Here is a 20,158-nt window from a genome sequence, read left to right on the forward strand (position 1 = left end):
ATTCTAGGGTGAACAAGAGACATGTGTTGTCAACCAAGTATCAGAAGTCTGGTTTTCATTTTTCACTTGACAGTCTCAAAATTTGGTCAAACTCACTGTAATAGAGTGATTGATGTGAAGTCATCAGTTGAAGGGAAGCATTAAAAATGTCTGACCTCTGACATGCAGTGGTACATGAGAAGTCACACACAAATCTGTGTAGGACCCTGATCTTTCTGGCATTTATTAATCTGACAAATTTAAGTAGATACTCTCTAGCTGGTGTTTCAGCTGTTGTAGGCTGGAGTGTTGAAGAAGGAAAGCAGTAGCTGACATAATAATAATTTTACTTTTTGCAGAACTGGGAATCGTGGGTTTTGGAGGACTCGAGCAGAGCAGAACTTCCTGTGACAGATAAAAGCGATGACACTCTGCCCGTTGGTGTTGCTGTAGACTACACCAGTGACATGCCCATCGTGATCAGTAAGTCTTGTTAGTCTTTCCTGTGGAGTAGTCCAAAAATCTCAGTATATTTGATATTTTTGTGGGGCAGCCTTGTGCTCGGAGTTCTGGGAGATCATTCTGAAAGGCAGGCTGACGCACCTGCTGTTTTTATACCAAACCCACAGCACATGGCTTTGCTTCTGTGTAAGGATTCAGTGGCAAAGTGTTAAATATAATTCTTTCCTGGAGCTTTCAGCATCCTGGGATACAGCACCAATAGACATGGCAAACAAAGCTCCTGAGTTATGTCCGTGTTCCCCAGAACTGGGATTTTAGTGAGTTTAAAGGAGTCATGTTCTAACACCGGGGATTTCAGGCTGCCTGTGCGGTGTTCTTTATTCTTGTCACTTACGTCCTTTTGCAGAACTGTTTTGTATCATGTACATTTGCACAGATCTAAGGGAAAAGTGGGTTGGTTTCAAAGCCAGAAACAGCAAAGATCGCTGAGGTGAATGCGTAGGTTTTAATTCTGCATTAAAGCACAGGGTCTGTACTGCCTAAACCCTGCTGTGCTCTACATCTCAGCTGCATTATTGCTGTACCTTCTGTGCTGCCTGAAGGCCCTTCAAAGTACCTTGTCAAAGTCTGAAACTACATCTGAACTATTGTGTTGTATCTTGGTGAATTCTGAGAATTCTTCTTTGAAGGCCAGAGACAGATGGAAATAGAGATGCCTTCAGGCAGAGTGGAAGGTACTGCAGTCAGGAGTTCCTGAAGAGCACAGGAGGGTGCCAGTTAACTAAGACCTTTACCTGAAAGAAAACCTACAGTAGGGAATTGAGGTCAAACATTGTACTTGAATGCCAGCTTGAATTTGAAGCCTTTTCTCTGCTAATCTGTACAGTTACTGGATTAAGAAATCTGTCAGGACAGATTTTTTAAAGCCTGTGTTGTGCTGCCTCAGAGTTTTTAAAAAGGTTTTTGGAGAAGCTTTTTGCTAACACATTCTTTGTGTTCTGACACAAGAGTTTGGCTGCACATTAATTGGCTTTGCAGTTCACAGCAAGTTTAGGTTGTAGAGAAACCTGATTTGTCCTGGAGCTTGTTCCCAGGTGGAAACTGCCCTTCCCTAACATGCTTTTCGTGAAGAACCAATAGTAAAGAAAGCTGACCATCCACTGCACTGCCTGACAAACAAAGCACCTTGTTTATAGCAGATTTTTCCTGCACTCTAGATGTGTTGGCTTTGGGTTTTTGTGTTTGATTAAACACAGTTAAACCATTACAAAATTTCAGAAATACAGAGAGTGTTCTGGGGCCTTTAACTGTGCTGAGAATTTTTGTACTGAAGCAGACTCACAAAGCAGCTGCATAAAACACAAGTATTTTATATCAGTGGTTCAGATCACAAGGATATTTGTTTGATGTTGGCTTTCTTTAAAGTTAAAAAGCTTCCTATGTAGCAATTCCATTTTGTAGTTTATGCATATGAATGTTAATGAGGGCCCAATGGAATGTGGGGATTGCTGAAAGGGATTGAAGGAGGGAGCAGAGTATCACTGAGGAAAAATGATTGCTTCAAAATCAGAAAAAGCTTGGCACAGGAATTGATGGGTGAAAGTTGGGCTTTGTCATTCAGGAGATGACATTCAGTTGTCAAAATAACCCTTTTATGAAACATGAAGTCAGGAACAGAAAGGAATACAAAAGGATGAAGAAAGAGAGCTGAGCACTCACAGAGAAGGAAGGGAACAAAGATGCAAATGAAAGTGAGAAGGGAGAAATGTAAGAAATACTGTGTGAAGAAAGTCACATGAAGGTGGCAATTCCAGTAGGAACAGAATAGGAAGCTTTGACTGCAGGACTTATATGTGTGGTCTCTGGCAGGTGATGAGAAGACCCTTGGTCCAGCCCCAGTTCTGATCCTGCTCTCTACGGATGGTGTGCTTTGCCCATTTTACATGATCAACCAAAACCCAGGAGTCAGGTCACTTATTGTGACCCCAGAGCCACTGCAGTTGGTAGGGGAGAGAGTTCCCAAGGCAGCAGGTAAGTGCGCCAGGGGCCATAGGGAATACTTGGATTTGTGGATCTTTGTCATACTGATCTGTCAGTTTTTCAGTAGTCGAGACACACATGGTCACAGAAAATTGTAGTTTTTCTTTATAAGGATAATGGGGAGCAGTTCTTGGATGTTTTGAGCTCCCAGGACTCTTCTCTGTCTTTTGTGCATCAGTGTGGAATTACCTAGTCTTGTTCACCAAATGACAGATCATTTAGTTTAGAAAAGACCTCTAAGATCATCGAACCCAGTCTTTAAACCTGTTTGTTTGTGGGATCTCAAGCACTTTGCAGGCTGTGCATTTAGATTTCCTGTGCAATCAGCCTTTGGAGAATTGGGTCAAACCAGTTTTAGGAGGCTCTTTGCCCCAGCTTTGAGCATGGCCTGCACACTTCACAGAGGTGATGGTTTTCCTCCATAGTTTTGCCACAGGAGGTCATGATATGAACTAAGGTGTGTGACTGCAGCAATATCCTATTTAAACTAAATCCTATTTAAATCCTATTTAAAGCTTTCCTCAGCACTGTGAAAATTGTGTCAGCAGGTGAAGAGGAGCAGTTTTGTTTGAGTTATAGATGTGTTGCCCTGTGTAGTGTGATGTAGGCGGGTAAGATGATTGTTTTGCTTGTCTGCATTCACGGAGAAGTAATTGCAAATGCACCATTTTCTTCCCTGTGCCCAAATTTGCTTCTCCTTCTCCAGCCGTAATGCTGTTGTTTGGCAGCCTGCCTTCCCTGCAGTGCTGGCTAACTTATGTGCTGACTGCCTATTTTATTGGAGATGGCAGGAACCTCATCAAAGTCAATGGAGGAAGGTGAAGTTTTTTCACAGGAAACTGCAGACAACATTAATCTGAACAGATTGTTGTATTGATCATGACTTTGTACAGTTTCTGTATCACTTGCTGGGATTGGAGACTGCAAGCCCAGCTTTATCATCTCTCTTCTTCACTGTCCAGTGAGAGAAGCATGCTGAGCTGTCCCTATCAAATACATTTGGCCTTGCAATGCCTTCTGCCGTTAGTCAGTGCAGCCAGATGAGCCTCCTCCTTTCCCTCTTCCATTTGTCTTCCTGCAGGGAGTGCTGCCACAAGTCCAACCACTCCTCCAACTTCTCTAAAGCCTGACACAGCACCAGCCGTTGCTCCCACTGTGCCCACCTCAAGTCAGCCTCCAGCAGGGAGTGGAGCAGCTGTTTTTGCCTTCGTGCCCTCAGCTGTGAAGACTCCTAGCTCCACAGGCAGTGATCCTCCACCGTATTCCTTTGCCACCGATGCCTCCAAGCAAGCCCAGACTCCTGCTCTGGCTGGAACAGCAGTGTTCTCCTTCTCCTCTCCTTCTTCCAAGGCATCCATGACTCCTGCTTCTGTGGGCAGCACCACAACAGCTCCTGCCACCTCCTTTCCTTTTGGGTCCATGAACTTTAAACCAGCTGCAGACAGCTCTTCTGGGCCATCGCTCTCCACAGCACCTGCTGCACAGAAATCGCCTTTTGCACCTTCAGCTTCTTCAGTCAAAGTGAACCTCAATGAGAAGTAAATAGATTCAGCAGTGAATGCAGGGGCTGGTTACTTGTTAAATTGCTGCAGCATGGGTAATGTGTGGTAGTTCTGAAGATGGTGTCTGGCTTTTTGCCCTGGCAGCAGTTCCCCATGTTCCCAAGAAAGCACTGAGGAAGCCCCTCTTTATCCAAGAGTGTTGTGGCTGTGGAAACCCTCAGTGCTTTCCATGCCAGGGGTTATGTTCATGGGCATGGTGCTAGTCACGGGACAGTGCCAAAATTTTTGACTGATAAATTGCCAGAGACTTGGGAGGGGGGGTTATATTTTTGTTTCATAGGCTTCAAACAGTGATTCCATGCTTAGGTTTGATGCAAATCATGGCTAAAGTCTGCTGGGAAATCCCTTCTTGGGGATCCAGTCAGGTCTGCTTTAGTGGGGCAGTAATAGCCCAGGTTTCTCTAACAGTTTGTTGTAGGTTCCTTACCCCTAGCCTGAGAGGAAGCTGGACCCACAGCTGAGGGATTGCTTTGCCACTCTATGTTCAGCAGAGAAGGTGCCAGACCCTTTAGTTCTGTTATTAAATGGACACTTGCTTACTGAGCACAGGATCTGGAATCTTCAACGCTTGTTCACACTGACTGAAAAAACCCTAGTATTAGAAACTAGGCAAAATGGGTTTGAGTGAGTGTTCTCAGATGTCATATACTCACTCTTCCCTCCAGCTCCTGAGACTTGCTCTTTATTTTGAGAAAAAGTGGTTTAAAACACAGAGCTATGTTAATTGGAGCTGCTTTTTATGGAGAAGAACTTCCATGTAGATGCATCATAAGAAATTTCTGATGGTTCAAATTATTATTTTTGAATTAGAAGAATCTTTACTACACCAGAATCTGATGGGAGCTCTTAGGGATTTTTATATTTTGTGTATAAAGCAAATGATACACCAGTGAATTGGCTGAATATTTAAATTGGCTGCCTTGAGGAGCTGAGTTTGCAAATGAATAGAAATTCATATTTTCTTGCAGAATTTCTGTTGGAGCCTTACTCTGAGGATGACACTGAAGGACAGCTCAGATTTGCTGTAGTTGGAACAAAACGATGAAGGTGCATTTGAAGCAGGGCAATAGTTTTTGCTGGCATTTAGCTTTTGCTCATGGGAGGATCTAAGATAGAAATCTTTGTGGTTCCATGTATTCAGAAATTATCCTGAATGGCTCCTTCCCACTGTCTCCAGAAGCTACTTGTGATTTTGTGTCTGGAGCTTGAGTTGTTGCTCATCCCAGGGGATGCTCATTCATTTATTCATTCACTCACTCATTCATTTATTCATTCTGTTGCAGGTTCAGTGCTGTAGACACCTCTTCTCCCACGAGCAGCAGTGGTCAATGTACTTCCACGATGTTTTCCTTCTCACCCAGTTCCAAAACTGCTCCTGGAGGTTCTCTGAGCCAGTCCACACCCATTGCAGCCCCTCCTACCGCACCACTGAAGACTTCATCCCCTCTGCCTGCCACAGGTATGAGTCAGATCCCTATTGTTGGGAATAATGCATTATAAAAAATGTTCTAAAAGTTTTAGGACACAGGGAGCTTCATTTGGCTTCTTTCTTGTTTTTCCTGCTACAGAGGCCCTCTTGATTGGCACACCATCATGATGTGAATCACTTTGTCTTGAAACAGAGAGGTTTTTCCATTTTTGCTCTGTTTCTCAGAGAGCCATATGTGAAATAATTATATTCAGCTGCTTAAGTTTGCCCAGAAGTTCTTGCATTTTCAGTGCTCTGATTATGAATGTTTCCAGGCAGCCACACAAATCAGTGCTTTACCTTCCATCTGCATTGACTAGAGTTCAAAGTAGTCACAGAGAAGTTGAATGGAAAAAGGCACCTGAGGAAGGTGTATTCCTACATTGAGGCCCGTAGCACTACTGCTTTTGGATTTGATAGTGGTGATTGTTTCTGATCACAGCTGTTTCCTCAAACTTTGTGTAAGTTCATCAATTACTGTTGTTCTTATTAAATTCCAGTGGCACGTCCTGCTCAAAATACTCCTCCAGCTTCCTTGGTACAGAAGACACCCAAAATCGCCCCATCAGCAGCAAAGCCAAGCTCTACTCAGGTAACAGGAACTTTTGACTGGGTTCTTTGGAGGGTGAATGTTTTTCGTGGCCCATGAATTGCTTAGAATTCCTTGGACTGAACTAGTGTTCCTTGGTCAAAGAATTGTCTATCTTCTGATTTTGAAATAGTTTAGGATCACAGATTTGCTACTATGTTCTCTGCATGTCTTTAGAGAGCTATATTTTGACCTACGTTATAATCAGAGTGTCTGATGTCTGAATGGAGTTTCTAACACCTGGCATTTTTGATATTCTAAGCGCCCCGTTGCAATGGAAATATCCTTAATATTTATTTTGGTTTTGTCTTTTTTTTTTTTTTTCCCCAGGGCAAATCAGCACTCACCAGCACAACTTTAGAGAAACAGACCCACCAGTGGAAGGAGTCGGACCCTGTCATAGCAGGAATCAGGGAAGAGGTGAGATTTTCAAGCAGTTTTCTTCATAATGCCACACAATCATTTCAGTTCAGCTGTGTTCTGATGGTGTCTGTAAGTAGTTCAGGAATCAGAATGGAAATTTTTGCTAAAGTGACCGGCCTGGTTTGTAGTTGTTATCTGTGTGTCCTGTTCAGTCACTGTGTTGAGAAGATGGAGTATTCTTTCCTGTTAATGTTCAAGAAGAATTTCCTGCTTTGGCTGCAAAGTGACCGGTGTTTATGGCGTAGTTGAGGCTTGATCCAAGAGCTGAGACATTTGTTCCAGACCCTGCTGTGTTTTCAGTGGCTGCCCTTTCTTCCGCTCGGCTTTGCAGATTGCACATTTTCAAAAGGAGATGGAGGAGCTGAAGGCCAGGACTTCCAAAGCCTGTTTCCAAGTTGGAACTCCAGAGGAAATGAAGATGTTGCGTACTGAGTCAGAGGACCTTCACACCTTCCTCTTGGAAATTAAAGAGACAACAGAGGTGAGCAGAATGTCTTCAAACTGTGAACCAGCAGCGACTCTCCCTCACCTGATGTTCCTCCTTAGCCTGCTACAGCTGAACTGTAGATGGAACATCTGACTCTGCTGTGTTAATGAGGGGGTGACATTTGCCTTTGTGCTTTCAGGCAGATGCTTGCAGAAGCCCTTGTGCTAGATAAGGCAGTAGAAAATGCTACTCTGGGCCTTGTCCCATCTGTTCTATTTCACTTTGCAGTCACTTCATGGAGATATCAGTATTCTGAAGACAACCCTACTGGAGGGATTTGCAGGGGTAGAAGAGGCTAAAGAGCAAAACGAACAGAATCGTAGCTCGGGGTATTTACACTTGCTCTATAAGAAGCCTTTGGATCCCAAGAGTGAAGCACAGCTTCAGGTATGAATCATGTCAGCCAACTTCTGCTAGAGAGCTTTAAATAAAATAAAACTTAGGCTTGTGTGTGCAAGTGCCCAGTATTGTTGTTCTGCCCTAAGTATTTGCTGTTTCAGTAAATAGTCTAGTAAATGCATGGTGAGCTTTGCTTTCCATGAGTTTGCAAAAGATGCTGGAAATCCTCTCCTGAAGCTGCTCTCTGTTGTTGCCATTTGCAGTGATGATTCAAAACTTTTGAAGGGATGTAGTTCACCTGAGATCTAAGTCTGTTCTAATCCTAGAATGTGACTCTTGACATCCTGTTCCTTCTCAGCCTGTAGTGTTTGCTCAGGGATTTCAGTTAAAAGAATGTTTTTTCTACACTTTATAGAAGAGTTCTTGGAATTATTTTTATCTTCAGCAAGTGCCTTATGGAACAATTTGATGATTTATTATGACTTACAGAATTGTGTGGTTAATTTCATGGATGGTGGAGCATAAAGCTTAATGATATTCTAAAAGCTGGGGCACAAAGGAAAATAACCAGCAGTACATAAAGAGGCTTTCAAAGACAAGAAAGAAAGTAGGGGTGAAGCACTTTTTGTTACAGCTCTGGTGATGAAGGCTATTTAACCCTAAGCAAAATAGAGTGAATGTGCTCTACAAATGATACTCGGTCTTTTGTACACTGATAAGTTCCCCTCAAGAGGTTTGACTGGCAGGTTGAAGGCATAATTGAATGTCATCTTTGTGGCAGTAAGTATCAAGACCATGCATGCAGGTTTTAGAAATCAGTTGACACAAAGTAATTTCTTTTAGGTCTGATATCTAATCTTCACCTGGATTCTGTTGATTGATTCACAGTCTTAATTGCATGCCTGCTTTAATGTCCAGCATGTCTCTGTGACATTTAAAGCTTACGCTTGCGATTTCAGAGAGATGATAATCTTGAAGTATGTGTTTCACTGTGTAGAGAAAGGACCATGAGGAAAGAATAACACAGTGGGAGAGAAGTGGAAGTGGTTTGGAATGGAGGGAGAGAGCTTTTGGGTCAACTTTGTGGAAGTTTGCTTTGAGAAAGCTCTGTGCTGACTCTGAAATTTTGCTCAGTCTGCATCATCCCCATTCTCCTGGGTGAGAAAAGCTCCCTTAGGCAGCTTCGTGTCTTAGTTTTCAATGAAATTTTCAAGACCCTGAGACTTTTCTGATGTCCAGCTGTATTCATTTGGTATCCAGAGAGTTGCTGCCATATAGGTGCTGGAGAAAGGAAACCTGGGCTTGGCAGTGTTTAACAGTAAGCCCACAGCAGGACTGGGTTTGCTTTCAGGTTGGAGATGTCCCACTAGAATTCCATGCTGTATCTTGAAAGCATTTGCAGTGGAATTCTTCCTAGGCTGTGTTCCTTGGCTGCTTCGTCGGATTCAGGTGAACATTCTGTTGAGATGAGCTGAAGCCAACTGCAGTTCCCATTTCCAGTTTATAAGGTTGGAGTTCAAGCCATGGCCATGCCATGCCAGGCTGGAGGGATCACAGGAATGAGACTGAGCTCTAGGTTTGTTTAGGGAGCAGAGCTTGGGGTCAGAAGTCTCTGGTGTAGTTGCTGCAGTTGTTCAGCTGTGTGGTTGTGGATAAGTCACTTAACTCTCTGTCCTTGCTTTTTTTATTTTCCTACCTATAAAGTCAAATTAATTCCTTGCCTTAATGTGGGTGGCGTGAGCATTTGTGAGTGCTTTCATGAATCATAGTCTGTGAATGCTAATGTTCTAGAGCCGTGTGAGTAGCCTGCAAAGCTTTGATCGCTTAAAATTGTTAGAAGTTTCAGTGTTGTAAGATGGGACCAAGTGACTCATGTTCTGGAAGTGGCATTTGAAATAAGGACTGTTTTGTATAATGCCTGGTGTTTGTAAAATCCTTTTTGTAAAGACCTGGCAGTGTTTTGCGAATATTATGGACATTACTCTTAGCTGAGAGCTGAGGTGAAATGTCCAAGCCAAACCCTGTGTGTACGCCAGTCATTGTTACGTAAGTTTTCGCCATGTTGGGTTCTGTTGTGCTGGTAAAACTTTCCAGGCAGAAATACTGGCAAGTGCTCTATGGCTTGGACTGAATGAGCCCAGTGGGTCCTCATCATCTTCAACTGAAACTGAGATTGCTGAAGTGAATTTAAAACTGACTTTATTTTGCATGGCAGGAAATCCGGCGCTTGCACCAATACGTGAAGTTTGCTGTTCAGGATGTGAACGACGTTCTGGATTTGGAGTGGGACCGGCACCTGGAACAGAAGAGAAAGCAGAAGTAAGTAATTGAAACTGGAGTACAGAACTACATCAGTGGATTGGGAATTAGTCTATAATCAACAGACAAAGACCTTTTTCTGTTTAATAGTATGATCTTCTTTGAGGGATCTGGGAGTAAATCTTGGTTCAGATACCTAATGGGAGCCAGAGGTTCAGACTGACTCTGGCTTTTCATACATGTGACAAGCTCACTGTGTCTCTGTGTACAGTGCAAATAGTGCTTACAGAAACAAATCATAAGTTTTGTAGAAATTCATTGATGGCAGCTAATGAAACCTTTCTAACAGATAAAACATCTTGAAGCAAATGAGCTAAATGAATAAACTGGCAGCATATTCAAAGGAGAACTCTGTATTTGAGATGAACTGAGCTACTTTGGTGTTTGACCTCCTTGCGTTTCAGTAGCCAGAATGACTAAACTGTTGGTGTTTGCTTGCCTGCCTGTGACCCAGATGCACAGAATGGTCCTTATCCCTGTCTCTTGATCTGATCTCTGCAGGCGCCTGATAGTCCCTGAGCGAGAGACTTTGTTCAACACCCTGGCAAATAACAGGGAAATCATCAACCAGCAGAGGAAGAGACTGAACCACCTGGTGAACAGCCTGCAGCAGCTCCGCCTCTACAACCAGACATCTCAGTGGAGTGTTCCCAGTGAGACATCTCTAAACAGTGCTCAGAGGTATGCGGAACACGAATTCCTCCTCCTCTCTTGCCTCCAGCAATGTGCAAGGGTGCATCCTCCAGAAAATGATGTTTTGTGGACATGGTGTGGGAGGACAGGATGTCCTAAAAGATTATACTAAACCATGCCCAGGTAATACAGAAGCTCACTGGTTGTATTCTTGGACAGTTTGATGCTTAGCAGAAATTTCCCCTAAAAGTTGGAGGGTAGTAAATGGGGTAATAGAGCCTCCAGACTGAGATACTGCTGGTTGTCTGTCTGACTTCAGGGGAAGAAGTGAATGGCTCTTGAAGTTTCCAAAATAGTTAAAGATGCATCACACAGTATCTAGAGGAGCCAGTTGTTCTTCCAGATATGCCAGTGGTTCTAGTGGCTACTTTGGCCCAATTTTGTTCCTGCTTTGGTTGGTTTCTTTCTGCTGCTGATGTTTTTTCACTGCTCTGCCTTGTCCCAGTTTTGACAGTGACCTTGAAAGCCTGCGCAACGATTTGATGAAAACTACTTTGAAATCACATGCCAAACCTCTGCCCAAAGCACCTGGTAATTTATTGTTTCTTCCTGGCATCCATGCCAAAAATGTGAATTACCTTTTTTTTGACTTGCAGTTTGACTGGAGACTAATAACTGTCTTCCATTTTCCAGCTAAGTTATCCCCAGTGAAGCAGGCACAGCTGAGGAATTTTCTAGCCAAGAGGAAAACTCCACCAATTAGGTCTACAGCTCCAGGTAAACCTTTAGTGATCATAGAAGTCTGATATGCTTTCCAGGAGGGTGACTTACTTGCTGTGGTGCTGTGGGACTGAGACCTGAAATTAGCTTGTGACTACTCAACCCCTGCTTCTCCTTTCCTGTACTCCCATCTGCTCTCAGGAGGACTTGCCTTCAGTTGCTGTCTGTTTGAAGGCTGCCTTTCCAGGCGGTTAAGAACTCAATGTCCTGTCAATGCAGGAGTGAAACAAGCCAATAGGAGACCATCCTAAAATAGGCTGCATTTGTCATGGCTGTTACACTGGATGGTTCCCTCAACTTAATACTGAATTTTGTTGTTGGTGTTGCAGCAAGTTTGTCCCGATCTGCCTTCTTGTCCACGAGATATTACGAAGATTTGGATGAAGTCAGCTCAACATCCTCAGTTTCCCAGTCACTGGAGAATGATGATTCCCAAGCAGTGGACCAGGAGGAAGAGGCTGCCCCAGTCCAAGTCCCTCGTCATGCTCCTGTGGTCCGAACTCCCTCAATCCAGCCTGGTTTGATGGCTCAGTCTCCGTCCTTTGGGAAGCAGCACCTCTCCCTGGGTACTTTGTGTGAGTTGTGTTTGCAGTGTCTCTTCTCAGTGTGATCTTGTGGGTAGCTTTAACTACTGTATCACCCATTGCCAGTGCTTCAGGCCCTGGAGAAATGAGACTGCAGGATACAGATTTGCAGTTCTAGGTTCCCAGGAGCAGTAACAGAGTGGCTTTATAACCTCATGAACTTGAGCTAAAAGCACTAAAACACCTTGACTCACTGATTGTGTTTTTGTGATAGCCTGGTTCTTTCAGATTGCAGTGACCTAAAATATTGCCCAAAGACTAAGAAACTGGAGTACTACTGCATTTGGTTGATATGGCCAAGGTTAGGAGTTCTGAACCCAGCGAGTCTCAGTAAGGGCTGCATTTGCGTACACTGAGTTTTCCTTGTTCAAGAGAGGTTTCTTTAATCTCTGCAGCCAGAGAGAAAAATAAGGTGTCAGCAGAAGTGTCTGTAACAGCCAACTCAAAGTCCTCTAATACACTGAAATGACATCTATTGAGACTTACTAAATTCCTTGGGATATACCAAAGTCTGCCAGGGACAGATTGTGTTGATTGTTTAAATGGCCTGCACACCACTCCTGTCAGAAGGAAGCTGTGTACTTTGAGGAACTGCAGTTCAGCAAAGGCTTTCAAAGACTCCCTGATTTATAGAGTAACATTTAACTAATACTTCTGTAAATTTGTTTTTCTTAGTGCCTACATCTTCAAACAGAATCATCCCCCAAGGAGCAGACAGTACAATGCTTGCAACAAAGACTGTGAAACACGGGGCCCCTGCTCCCACTGTCACTGTTCCAGCACCACAAGCAGCTGCTGCTGCAGCTCTGCAGAGGCAGATGGCTGCTAACCAGTCCCCAGGTAAAAGGATGGCTAATTGCCCAAGTGACCTCTGAGCAGCTGAATATGGCTTTCACAGGGATTTACTGCTCTCAGAGGAGGAGATCATCAAACAAAATGTGGCACACATCTGCAGTTGTTGCACCCCTGAGCTATGCGGTGTTCCTTTGTCTTCCTTTTTCCTGTAAGCTGCCAGTACAAAATGAGAAACTCCCATTTCATAGTAATGAAATTTTTCTGTTCATAATAATTAGATTTGGTTAGGAAACAACAAAAAATGTCCCTGTAACTATATAGATTGCTGCCTACTTCTTTTGTCCTTAATAAAGTCTGAGGTTCCAAATGTTTCAGGCCAGGTATACTGTATATGTGCTAGAATCTTGGATGGATCTTTTTGGAATCATTCAAGCCATATTGATTGAAATGAAATGCTTAATATGAAGTTTGCCTTTACATCTTTTTTTGTTGTTTTTTTTCACTCTTTTTTTCTGTTCCTTAAAGCTGTGAGCACCTCCTTGACTGAATCCACTCTGAAGAATGTTCCTCAGGTGGTGAATGTTCGAGAACTGAAGTCTGGTGCACTGACTCCAGCAGTCTCTGCAGTAATAGGGTGAGTGAGTGCTGCCCTTCTTTCTGGTTGCCTCTGGTAGCAATTTGCACTGGAGCACATCTACCAGTGGGGAGCAGTAGCAGTGTTTTACTGAGTCTGGCTGTGTAAGACCTAAAGTGTGTGCATTTAGACAAGAGTATTGGGTTTGTGGATTGAAAGAAAGAAAGAAATAAAGAAAGATCTTTCCAGGTCATTCAAGGATTTGCCCATGGCTTGTCCTGAACAAATGATGAGACCAGTATTAACCTCCTTCTCCATTTGTCTGTGAAATGCTTTTATGTGCATCCTCTCATTTCGGGATTCAGTGCTTTTACTGCTAATATGAAATTTGGCTCTGATATCTCTCCAATCAGAACAATCACCTCTGTTCTACCTCTTTCAGTGAGGGAATTGCAGCTCTCTGTCACTGAGTGTGGCCTGTGACTTCAGGCTGTCCAGATGTTTTCTTTCTACTCTGCCATCCTTTGCAGAGAGAACCTTCTCTGGAGTTATGCCTCTTCTGTCTGTTCCCAGATTCACCCCCTGAAGGGAGGGAGAAGTGTGCTCTGGCTTTTCTGGAAACTTGTCTCAAATATTTTGACATCAGAATTTTGACTGAAGGGTTGGGTGTCAGTAGGGGTCACTCACTTCAGAACACAACAGAGCTGCAAGGTTCTTCCTCAGGAGTAAACTATGAACCTTGACTTCTGCTATTTAACCTTGAATTTGTTACCATTTCTTGTGAGTTAGCTGTAACATTTGGCTTCCCTACCCTGCTTCCTGCAGACAACAGCCAGCTCAGCTCATTCCAGAGATTTCTGCCTTATCTCCAGGCTCTGTCACCAGCCTAGGACTAGGCTTTTTCCCTGTTGCTGTGATGACCTTGAAACTGACTCTGCTTGAAGTTCCTGCTGTCGCTTAAGACCAGGGCAGTACATGGCCAGTTCTGGGCTGGGGAGGCAAGGGCACTACTGAGAAGTCTGCAAAGTTGGTCTTACTGCATGAAGAGGGATAAATTCACCACATATCTCTGATTATAACTTCATATGGAGTTGCAAATGCTTTATCCCTATAACTGTGTGCTGTACATGCAGCTCCTGGAACAATTGCTGTTGTTGCATCACCACTGGCTTTCACACATTTGTGTGTTCTCTTCACTGTCAAAGAAAAAAGGTGAGATTCCTTTGATTCAGCTCTTCAAAAAGGGATCAGTCTCACAGTGGTACTCAACTGCTGACCTTGACATTTACTTCATGGTTTTGTTGTGTTTTAACTGAGAAACAGCTTGGGTGCTTTTTGCTGTTTTATTTCTTCCTAAAAGTGATAAACTGGAATGGAGAGGGAAATTGCTACACCTTTTGAAAGTCAAATTTGCAGACAGCTCTAGTTGGGAATTTTTTGTCTAAAAGTAGTGTTGTGACCAGGAAGAGTTTTCCACCCTCTGCTTCATCAGGTCTATGATGAAAACAGTAGAAAGTACTGGCTGTGCATAGAGAAGGCTGTGAGTGAGCAATATGTAATGAGATTGGTTTTCACGTGAACTGTAGTTAAAGCCCTGTCTTACTTTCAAGTAGTTTTAGACTGGCGGTATTGATTGATCTCTCTAATTTATAGAAAACCAGCTAGCTTGATGTCTTGGAGACTTTCTACAGTCTTACTTTATAGCTGACCTCATAAAAATGTACTTTCTAAAAATTCTACCCAAATGAACTGTGCTTGCCAGTCAGATTCAGCACTAAAATGAGAAGCATTCACCCAGCAAAGTTAATTCTCCAGTTTTTGCTACTTCAGACATTCTGGGTCCCTTTTGCTGCCACAGCATACTCTTCAGTTGTTAAGCAGGAATGATTTTTCAGTTATCAGTTGTTCAGTAACTGGGTGTGTTGGTGGTCCCAGTCCAGTTACTAATACGTAGTTTTCAGTGCAAAAAAAAATCCTTTCTCCACAACTGAAGTTGTGGAGAACTGAGTTCTTCACAACTGAAACCTAGCGTTTTCACAGCATTGTTAAGTGATCTTGAGATTAAGTCCCACCCTCTCATGAGTTTCAGACTTTCTGTTATTTTCTTCTTTGTTCAGTATAAGCTTGAAATCTACAGCTGCATCATCCCAACACCAACTTTTTCAAGCGTTAACCTTGAAGTTTTCGTTGTTTGCTGTACTTCTGCTTTGGACAGAGGGCAAATCCAGGCCATGCAATGTAGAGTTCTCATTGCGGGAAGGAGGGAAAGAAGGACTTTCTGGTACAGCAGAGCTGTTTAAGGCACAAAACCATATCCAAGACCAAATGGCCATGCAAAATGTTTCATGTATGTATCCTCTTCCTTTGGAATATGGTAGAAAATTCCTGTGAATTGGCCTGCAGCTGACCAAACAGTGAATGCAGTTTGGGAATCCTCATGCTTTAGCAGACAGGTAACTTTGGATGCCCAAATTTGCTCACTGTCTGGGATTTGTGGCCTTAGTTGGAGATTGGTTTTTGCCTTAGGGAACTTCTGGTCCGAGTCAAGATGGAGAGAACTTGTCTGGATAAGGAAGCTGTTCTTTGCCACCAAGAGAGTGCAATCATGGTTGAATTTAAGCTTCTGAAATCTTCTGGTGTTGGCCAGTGAAGCTTCTGAACCTGGTGGGTCACAGACTTGAGGAGATGCTAAAACTGGTTGGCTGTTCCCAAGTTACAGTGATTTGATGTGTTAGTGCCCCACAGTGCCAAGGTCAGATGCTGCACCCCATGAGATGCTGCCATTCTGCAGCAATTGTCTGAGGGTTTTTATTTCATGGTCAAAAATACCATACCTACAATTTAGAATACAGGTTAATTTTATCATAGTTCTTGTCATGATTTTGTCAATGTTTATAGTACACTTCAAAGACAGGAAATGCTCCCTCCAGCCCCTCCCAACTTTGTCTCCTTACTCAGCATTTCTAAGCATTGAGTGTATGTGTCTGGACTCCACATTGTGAAGGAAGCTGCTTAAATTTGTTATCCACTAGGCATAAAATTGTAATCCCCTTACCTGCTGATTTTTCATCAACTCCCTGTGAAATAGAAAGCCCTGACTCTCTTCAGAGACAAGAGTGTCTGGAGAAGACTCGTTCGTTTAAGTCTAGAGGTTTAAACACATTTACAGACTTCCTTTGTTAAATGTGGCTGATTCATTTAAGAGGTTTATTCTCTAATCAGATTTGTTCGTTTGGAGTTGTGTGTGGAATCTTTAATAGCGGCTGTTGTTCAAGGCTTCTGGGAGCTGTGCTTTTGGAGAGGAGAGGTAATCCTCTTTCAGACTCGTTATTCATCTAATTGTTTAATTTTTCTTTTTAAGATCATCTGTACCTCACTCTGCAGCCCAGGCAGTCCATCAAGTTTTGGCAACTGTTGCTACAAATCAAGCTAAACAGGTATTTTGATACAGAGCCCTTTCCCTTTGGAATACTTACCTGGGCATGTTCAGCAGAGTTTGGGGGTTTAATTTTTACAACTTGCCCTGCATTCTCGACAAACTGTTTCTGTATCTGTGACCTCAACAGTGTGATGCCAGGCATATCTATGTTATGTCTTGCCTTTTCTCACTTCTGCAGACATGCAGCTTTCTAATGGCCCCAGCCCTGCTGCAGTGAGGGTTGCAGCTAACAGCAAAGGAAGCTGTATTAGGTAGATACAAATAAATTTCACAGCAAAAAAAAAGAAAGTTACAGGCAATGAAGGAAGAGAGTTCTTTACTTACCCTGTTATTCTACTGAAAATGTTGCTTAATGGTTGACAGACTGCTGGGTTTCATATCTGTGCATTAAAAAAACCCCAGTGCAGCAGTCTTTGTCCTCTGGAATCATTGAGCTTCTGCCCACAGAGGCTTGCTGACCTGTTGAAAAGCTTGAGAACTGACCCTGTATTTAAGCGTCAAGACATAATGGGCCCAAGATTGCAGTGCTCTTCTAAGTGCTTCAACCACCCACCTCTGTTTTATTCTTAAGTCACTGCATGACACAGATAATACCAAACCAATGTCAGGAGTACCTTTGTTAATGGACAGACTGCACTGAACTTGAGTGGTGCTGTGTTTTTAGACAGCTCTGACAGGCTCCATGAAGGGCCAGACTCCTCCTTCCTCTGTGTGTGCACCCTCTCCTATGGCATCCACAGCTGCTCCAACATCATCTGGCAACAAGATCTCAGGTAAGTTGTTTTTACTGGAGATGGAAATAAGGCCTGGATGTCTCTTGCAACATGTCAGGGTGCACAGTCCAGAGAATGAGGACACTGAGGAGAAAAGATTTGCCTCCACTGAGAGGTTGCTGTGCTGGTCTTGAAGGGGAGAATTTGTAAAAGGAAGGTACAGAAGTGCAGGAGAGTGGTTTTCTTTACTCCCTGTGTTTTGTCTGTTCCTGCCTCTAGAATTCACAATTCCTTGTTCAGAGTGCACTCAGGACTTGTAACTCTTATCAGGAAATGCTGAAAGCAATCTTCCACAAGGCTGTGATTTGACAGCAAATTAAAAGCAGTTCTATTGTTCTTAAAACATTAAAATCCTAGTGATTTTAAACATTTTAAATGTGTTGATTTAATTTTTAGTCACACAGCATTATAGGAGTACCTGAACAAGCTTGATCTAATTCCTGTGCAGGATCTGTTGAGCTTTGAGCTGTCGGACCAACTTCAGAGACAGTTCAGACACAGGGATCAGTCTCAAAGAGTTGGGAAGCTTCTAAAGAAAGGAATGCTCAGTTTGCAACTTAACAGGGAAAGAGGAAACATTAGGGGAAGGAAGCAATTGATTTTTAATGTGTATTAGACAATAATGCTTGCATTGGACATGGTTTTATAAGCCTCTTGCATAAATGTCTGAAATCCATCTCTGTTGGTCTATTGCCTTTAATCCGTGGATGTAGGTTGCCTCTTAGCCAGGGGTAAGAAGCAGTAAAAATAGCTAGGAATCATATTTGACTTGGCAAATGCTTCTTAAATTTTGGTTTATTGAAAATGTCAGCTCCTGAATTTGATAGCACTTCCTTTTTATTTGAAATTTATTAAATTGCAGACTCTGTGTGCAAGCTAATCCCTGCTTTTCTAATAGATGTTTGACAGGGTGCTCTGTTTATTTATTTCTTCTTAAATATATTTTAAAAATATATTTGTTTGTTGTTCTTGTAACTTGCAGGACAAGGGACAGTAAAAACAGTTACAGCTGTTTCTTCTACTGTGACATCAGTACAAGCAACAACTTCACAGCTTAACAAAACATTCTCGTTTTCCTCTGCGGGGTCTGTATGAACATTAAGATTTCTTTGTAGTTGACATTAAGTATGAGTATTGGCTGTTACAGCAGGTGTTGCCTACAAGCTGTGCAGTACTGTAAAATGGCACCTGCAAATGTTAGACTGGGAGGGCGGGGGTTGTACCAGAGTCCTTTGAAGACCTTGTTTGTGGAAGCCTGAGTGAGGTCTGAAGATCTGTGAGACTTTGCCACAATATCATGTTGCTTTGAGATTTTTCAGTGTATAACTAATCAGGAGTAAAGGATGGCTGGCTTGCTTTTGGGGTTTATCTACAGTGGACTGTTGAGCAAGTTCCCGGTTAGGACTTGAAATATGTACTGATGGTCACACTCAGTGACTGACTTATTTATTTTAATACAGCAGAACAAATTTTGTGTTTTGGCTTGAAAAGTAATCAGTTCATGAAGGTGACAAGAGGGGCCCCAAGCCATCTGGTGATATCTGTTACATAACAAAAACACAAAGCAAGGCACATGTTATGAACATAGTTACTCTGAAATCTCTCTTGTGGAATGTTATTTTAGGGATGGAAAAAAATCTTTATTTGATTATATCTTATGTTTAGGGGATAGGGATAATTCCTTAGGAATGATTGTTTGAAATTCTGCATGTTTACTGGTCTAACACTCAAGTGAATTTCTCTACGAAGTGGGCAACGTTAAGTATTTCAGAATGCACACACATTCAAATGGCTTGCTTCTTTCAGTCTTACCCATTTCTCTGCACGTTTTTTTAAGTGGATTCTGCCCAAATGCCTTGCTGGGCTCTTCAGAGGGCTAAAAGAGTCCTTTTGAGTGATGGAAATTCAGATTCAAAAAGCAAACAACCCTGCCTTTGTCCCATGTGCAGTGCCTCAGTGTGTAAACCATATGCTAAATACAGTGCTGTTGTCAGTGATGTCTTAGTCCCACGGCCTGACTTCTATATCAGCAGCTGGTCTTTGAGAATCAGAGAAAGCTTAAAAAGCCTCAGGGAATGAAAATCTCTGCAAGACTCATTATGAAAGATCACAGTATTTTTGCAAGACAAAATATTTTCAGTGTAAAATAGTCATGATAACTTTTCATTTCTGTCTTGCTATGAGTGATCTCCTTTTTGATGGATGGCTGTATCCAGTTATTCCCTTCTGCCCATGCACTGACTCTTCCCTTTTAGCTCTTTTAAACTCTAGTTGCCCTATGGTTTCTCCTCTCACCAGTCTCTCCAAACCCATCAGGTTTTGGTGCATGGGGAAGAAACACACAGCAGAAAGGAAAGAACATGGGAGGATGAGGGGTGGTCCAAAGAACTTTGAACCCTGACTCTCTTTAACCCTCTAGAAGCCTTTTCAGAGAGGGAAAAAATGGAGCCCGGAGTGTGTGTGTGCTTCTCTCTTCCTGTTTAGTCCTTGGAGAAACTGCTCCTGTGTGCCTGACTTTGTGCAAGTCTGGAAATCTGAGTCTTAGAGTTGTGATCCTCATATGGTTGGAAATTTCAACACTTTGAGCTAAGTCATTCTTTCCCTTTCTCCTCTTTCCTCCTAGGCCTGTATTTAATTTTAGTGGTGTCACATCAGCTGCTTCATCACAGACGCTGCCCAGCCTCGCTCTCTCACAAGGTTAGTTTGGGAGAGTGTGCAAACAGCATCTCTTCCCTCTTAGCTCAGTGTTTACTCTTCCCAATTCGTGTGGTTCTTGTTTTATGTTGCATTTCTAGTACTAAAATTGCAGTAACATTTCATACATATGCTTGGTTCTCCGCTGTAATACACAGAAATCTGGGCCACCCACCTATCAATTAAGCAAAATATTTGTTGCCAAGAACATTTAGGAG

General features: G+C 42.7%; 1 protein-coding gene across 2 annotated transcripts in view; it reads left to right on the top strand.

Annotated features, from left to right (window-relative positions):
- NUP214 (nucleoporin 214) overlaps positions 1 to 20,158 on the top strand; it is a 38,829-nt gene that overhangs the window by 5,177 nt on the left and 13,494 nt on the right. For both annotated transcript variants that reach the window (XM_066201128.1, XM_066201129.1), the window contains exons 10-28: positions 339 to 462; positions 2,311 to 2,472; positions 3,563 to 4,019; positions 5,327 to 5,502; positions 6,012 to 6,103; positions 6,431 to 6,520; positions 6,855 to 7,004; positions 7,239 to 7,397; positions 9,565 to 9,668; positions 10,170 to 10,349; positions 10,807 to 10,892; positions 10,995 to 11,078; positions 11,411 to 11,656; positions 12,341 to 12,505; positions 12,986 to 13,094; positions 16,396 to 16,471; positions 17,138 to 17,246; positions 18,229 to 18,331; positions 19,870 to 19,943. In XM_066201128.1, coding sequence (XP_066057225.1) covers positions 339 to 462; positions 2,311 to 2,472; positions 3,563 to 4,019; positions 5,327 to 5,502; positions 6,012 to 6,103; positions 6,431 to 6,520; positions 6,855 to 7,004; positions 7,239 to 7,397; positions 9,565 to 9,668; positions 10,170 to 10,349; positions 10,807 to 10,892; positions 10,995 to 11,078; positions 11,411 to 11,656; positions 12,341 to 12,505; positions 12,986 to 13,094; positions 16,396 to 16,471; positions 17,138 to 17,246; positions 18,229 to 18,331; positions 19,870 to 19,943 — 2,746 coding nt within the window. The remainder of the gene's footprint in view (positions 1 to 338; positions 463 to 2,310; positions 2,473 to 3,562; positions 4,020 to 5,326; positions 5,503 to 6,011; positions 6,104 to 6,430; positions 6,521 to 6,854; positions 7,005 to 7,238; positions 7,398 to 9,564; positions 9,669 to 10,169; positions 10,350 to 10,806; positions 10,893 to 10,994; positions 11,079 to 11,410; positions 11,657 to 12,340; positions 12,506 to 12,985; positions 13,095 to 16,395; positions 16,472 to 17,137; positions 17,247 to 18,228; positions 18,332 to 19,869; positions 19,944 to 20,158) is intronic.

The sequence above is a fragment of the Chamaea fasciata genome, unplaced genomic scaffold (genome assembly GCF_029207755.1).
Source record: "Chamaea fasciata isolate MVZ Bird 193981 ecotype frontalis unplaced genomic scaffold, bChaFas1.0.hap1 SCAF_20, whole genome shotgun sequence".
NCBI classification, from domain to species: Eukaryota; Metazoa; Chordata; class Aves; order Passeriformes; family Sylviidae; genus Chamaea; species Chamaea fasciata.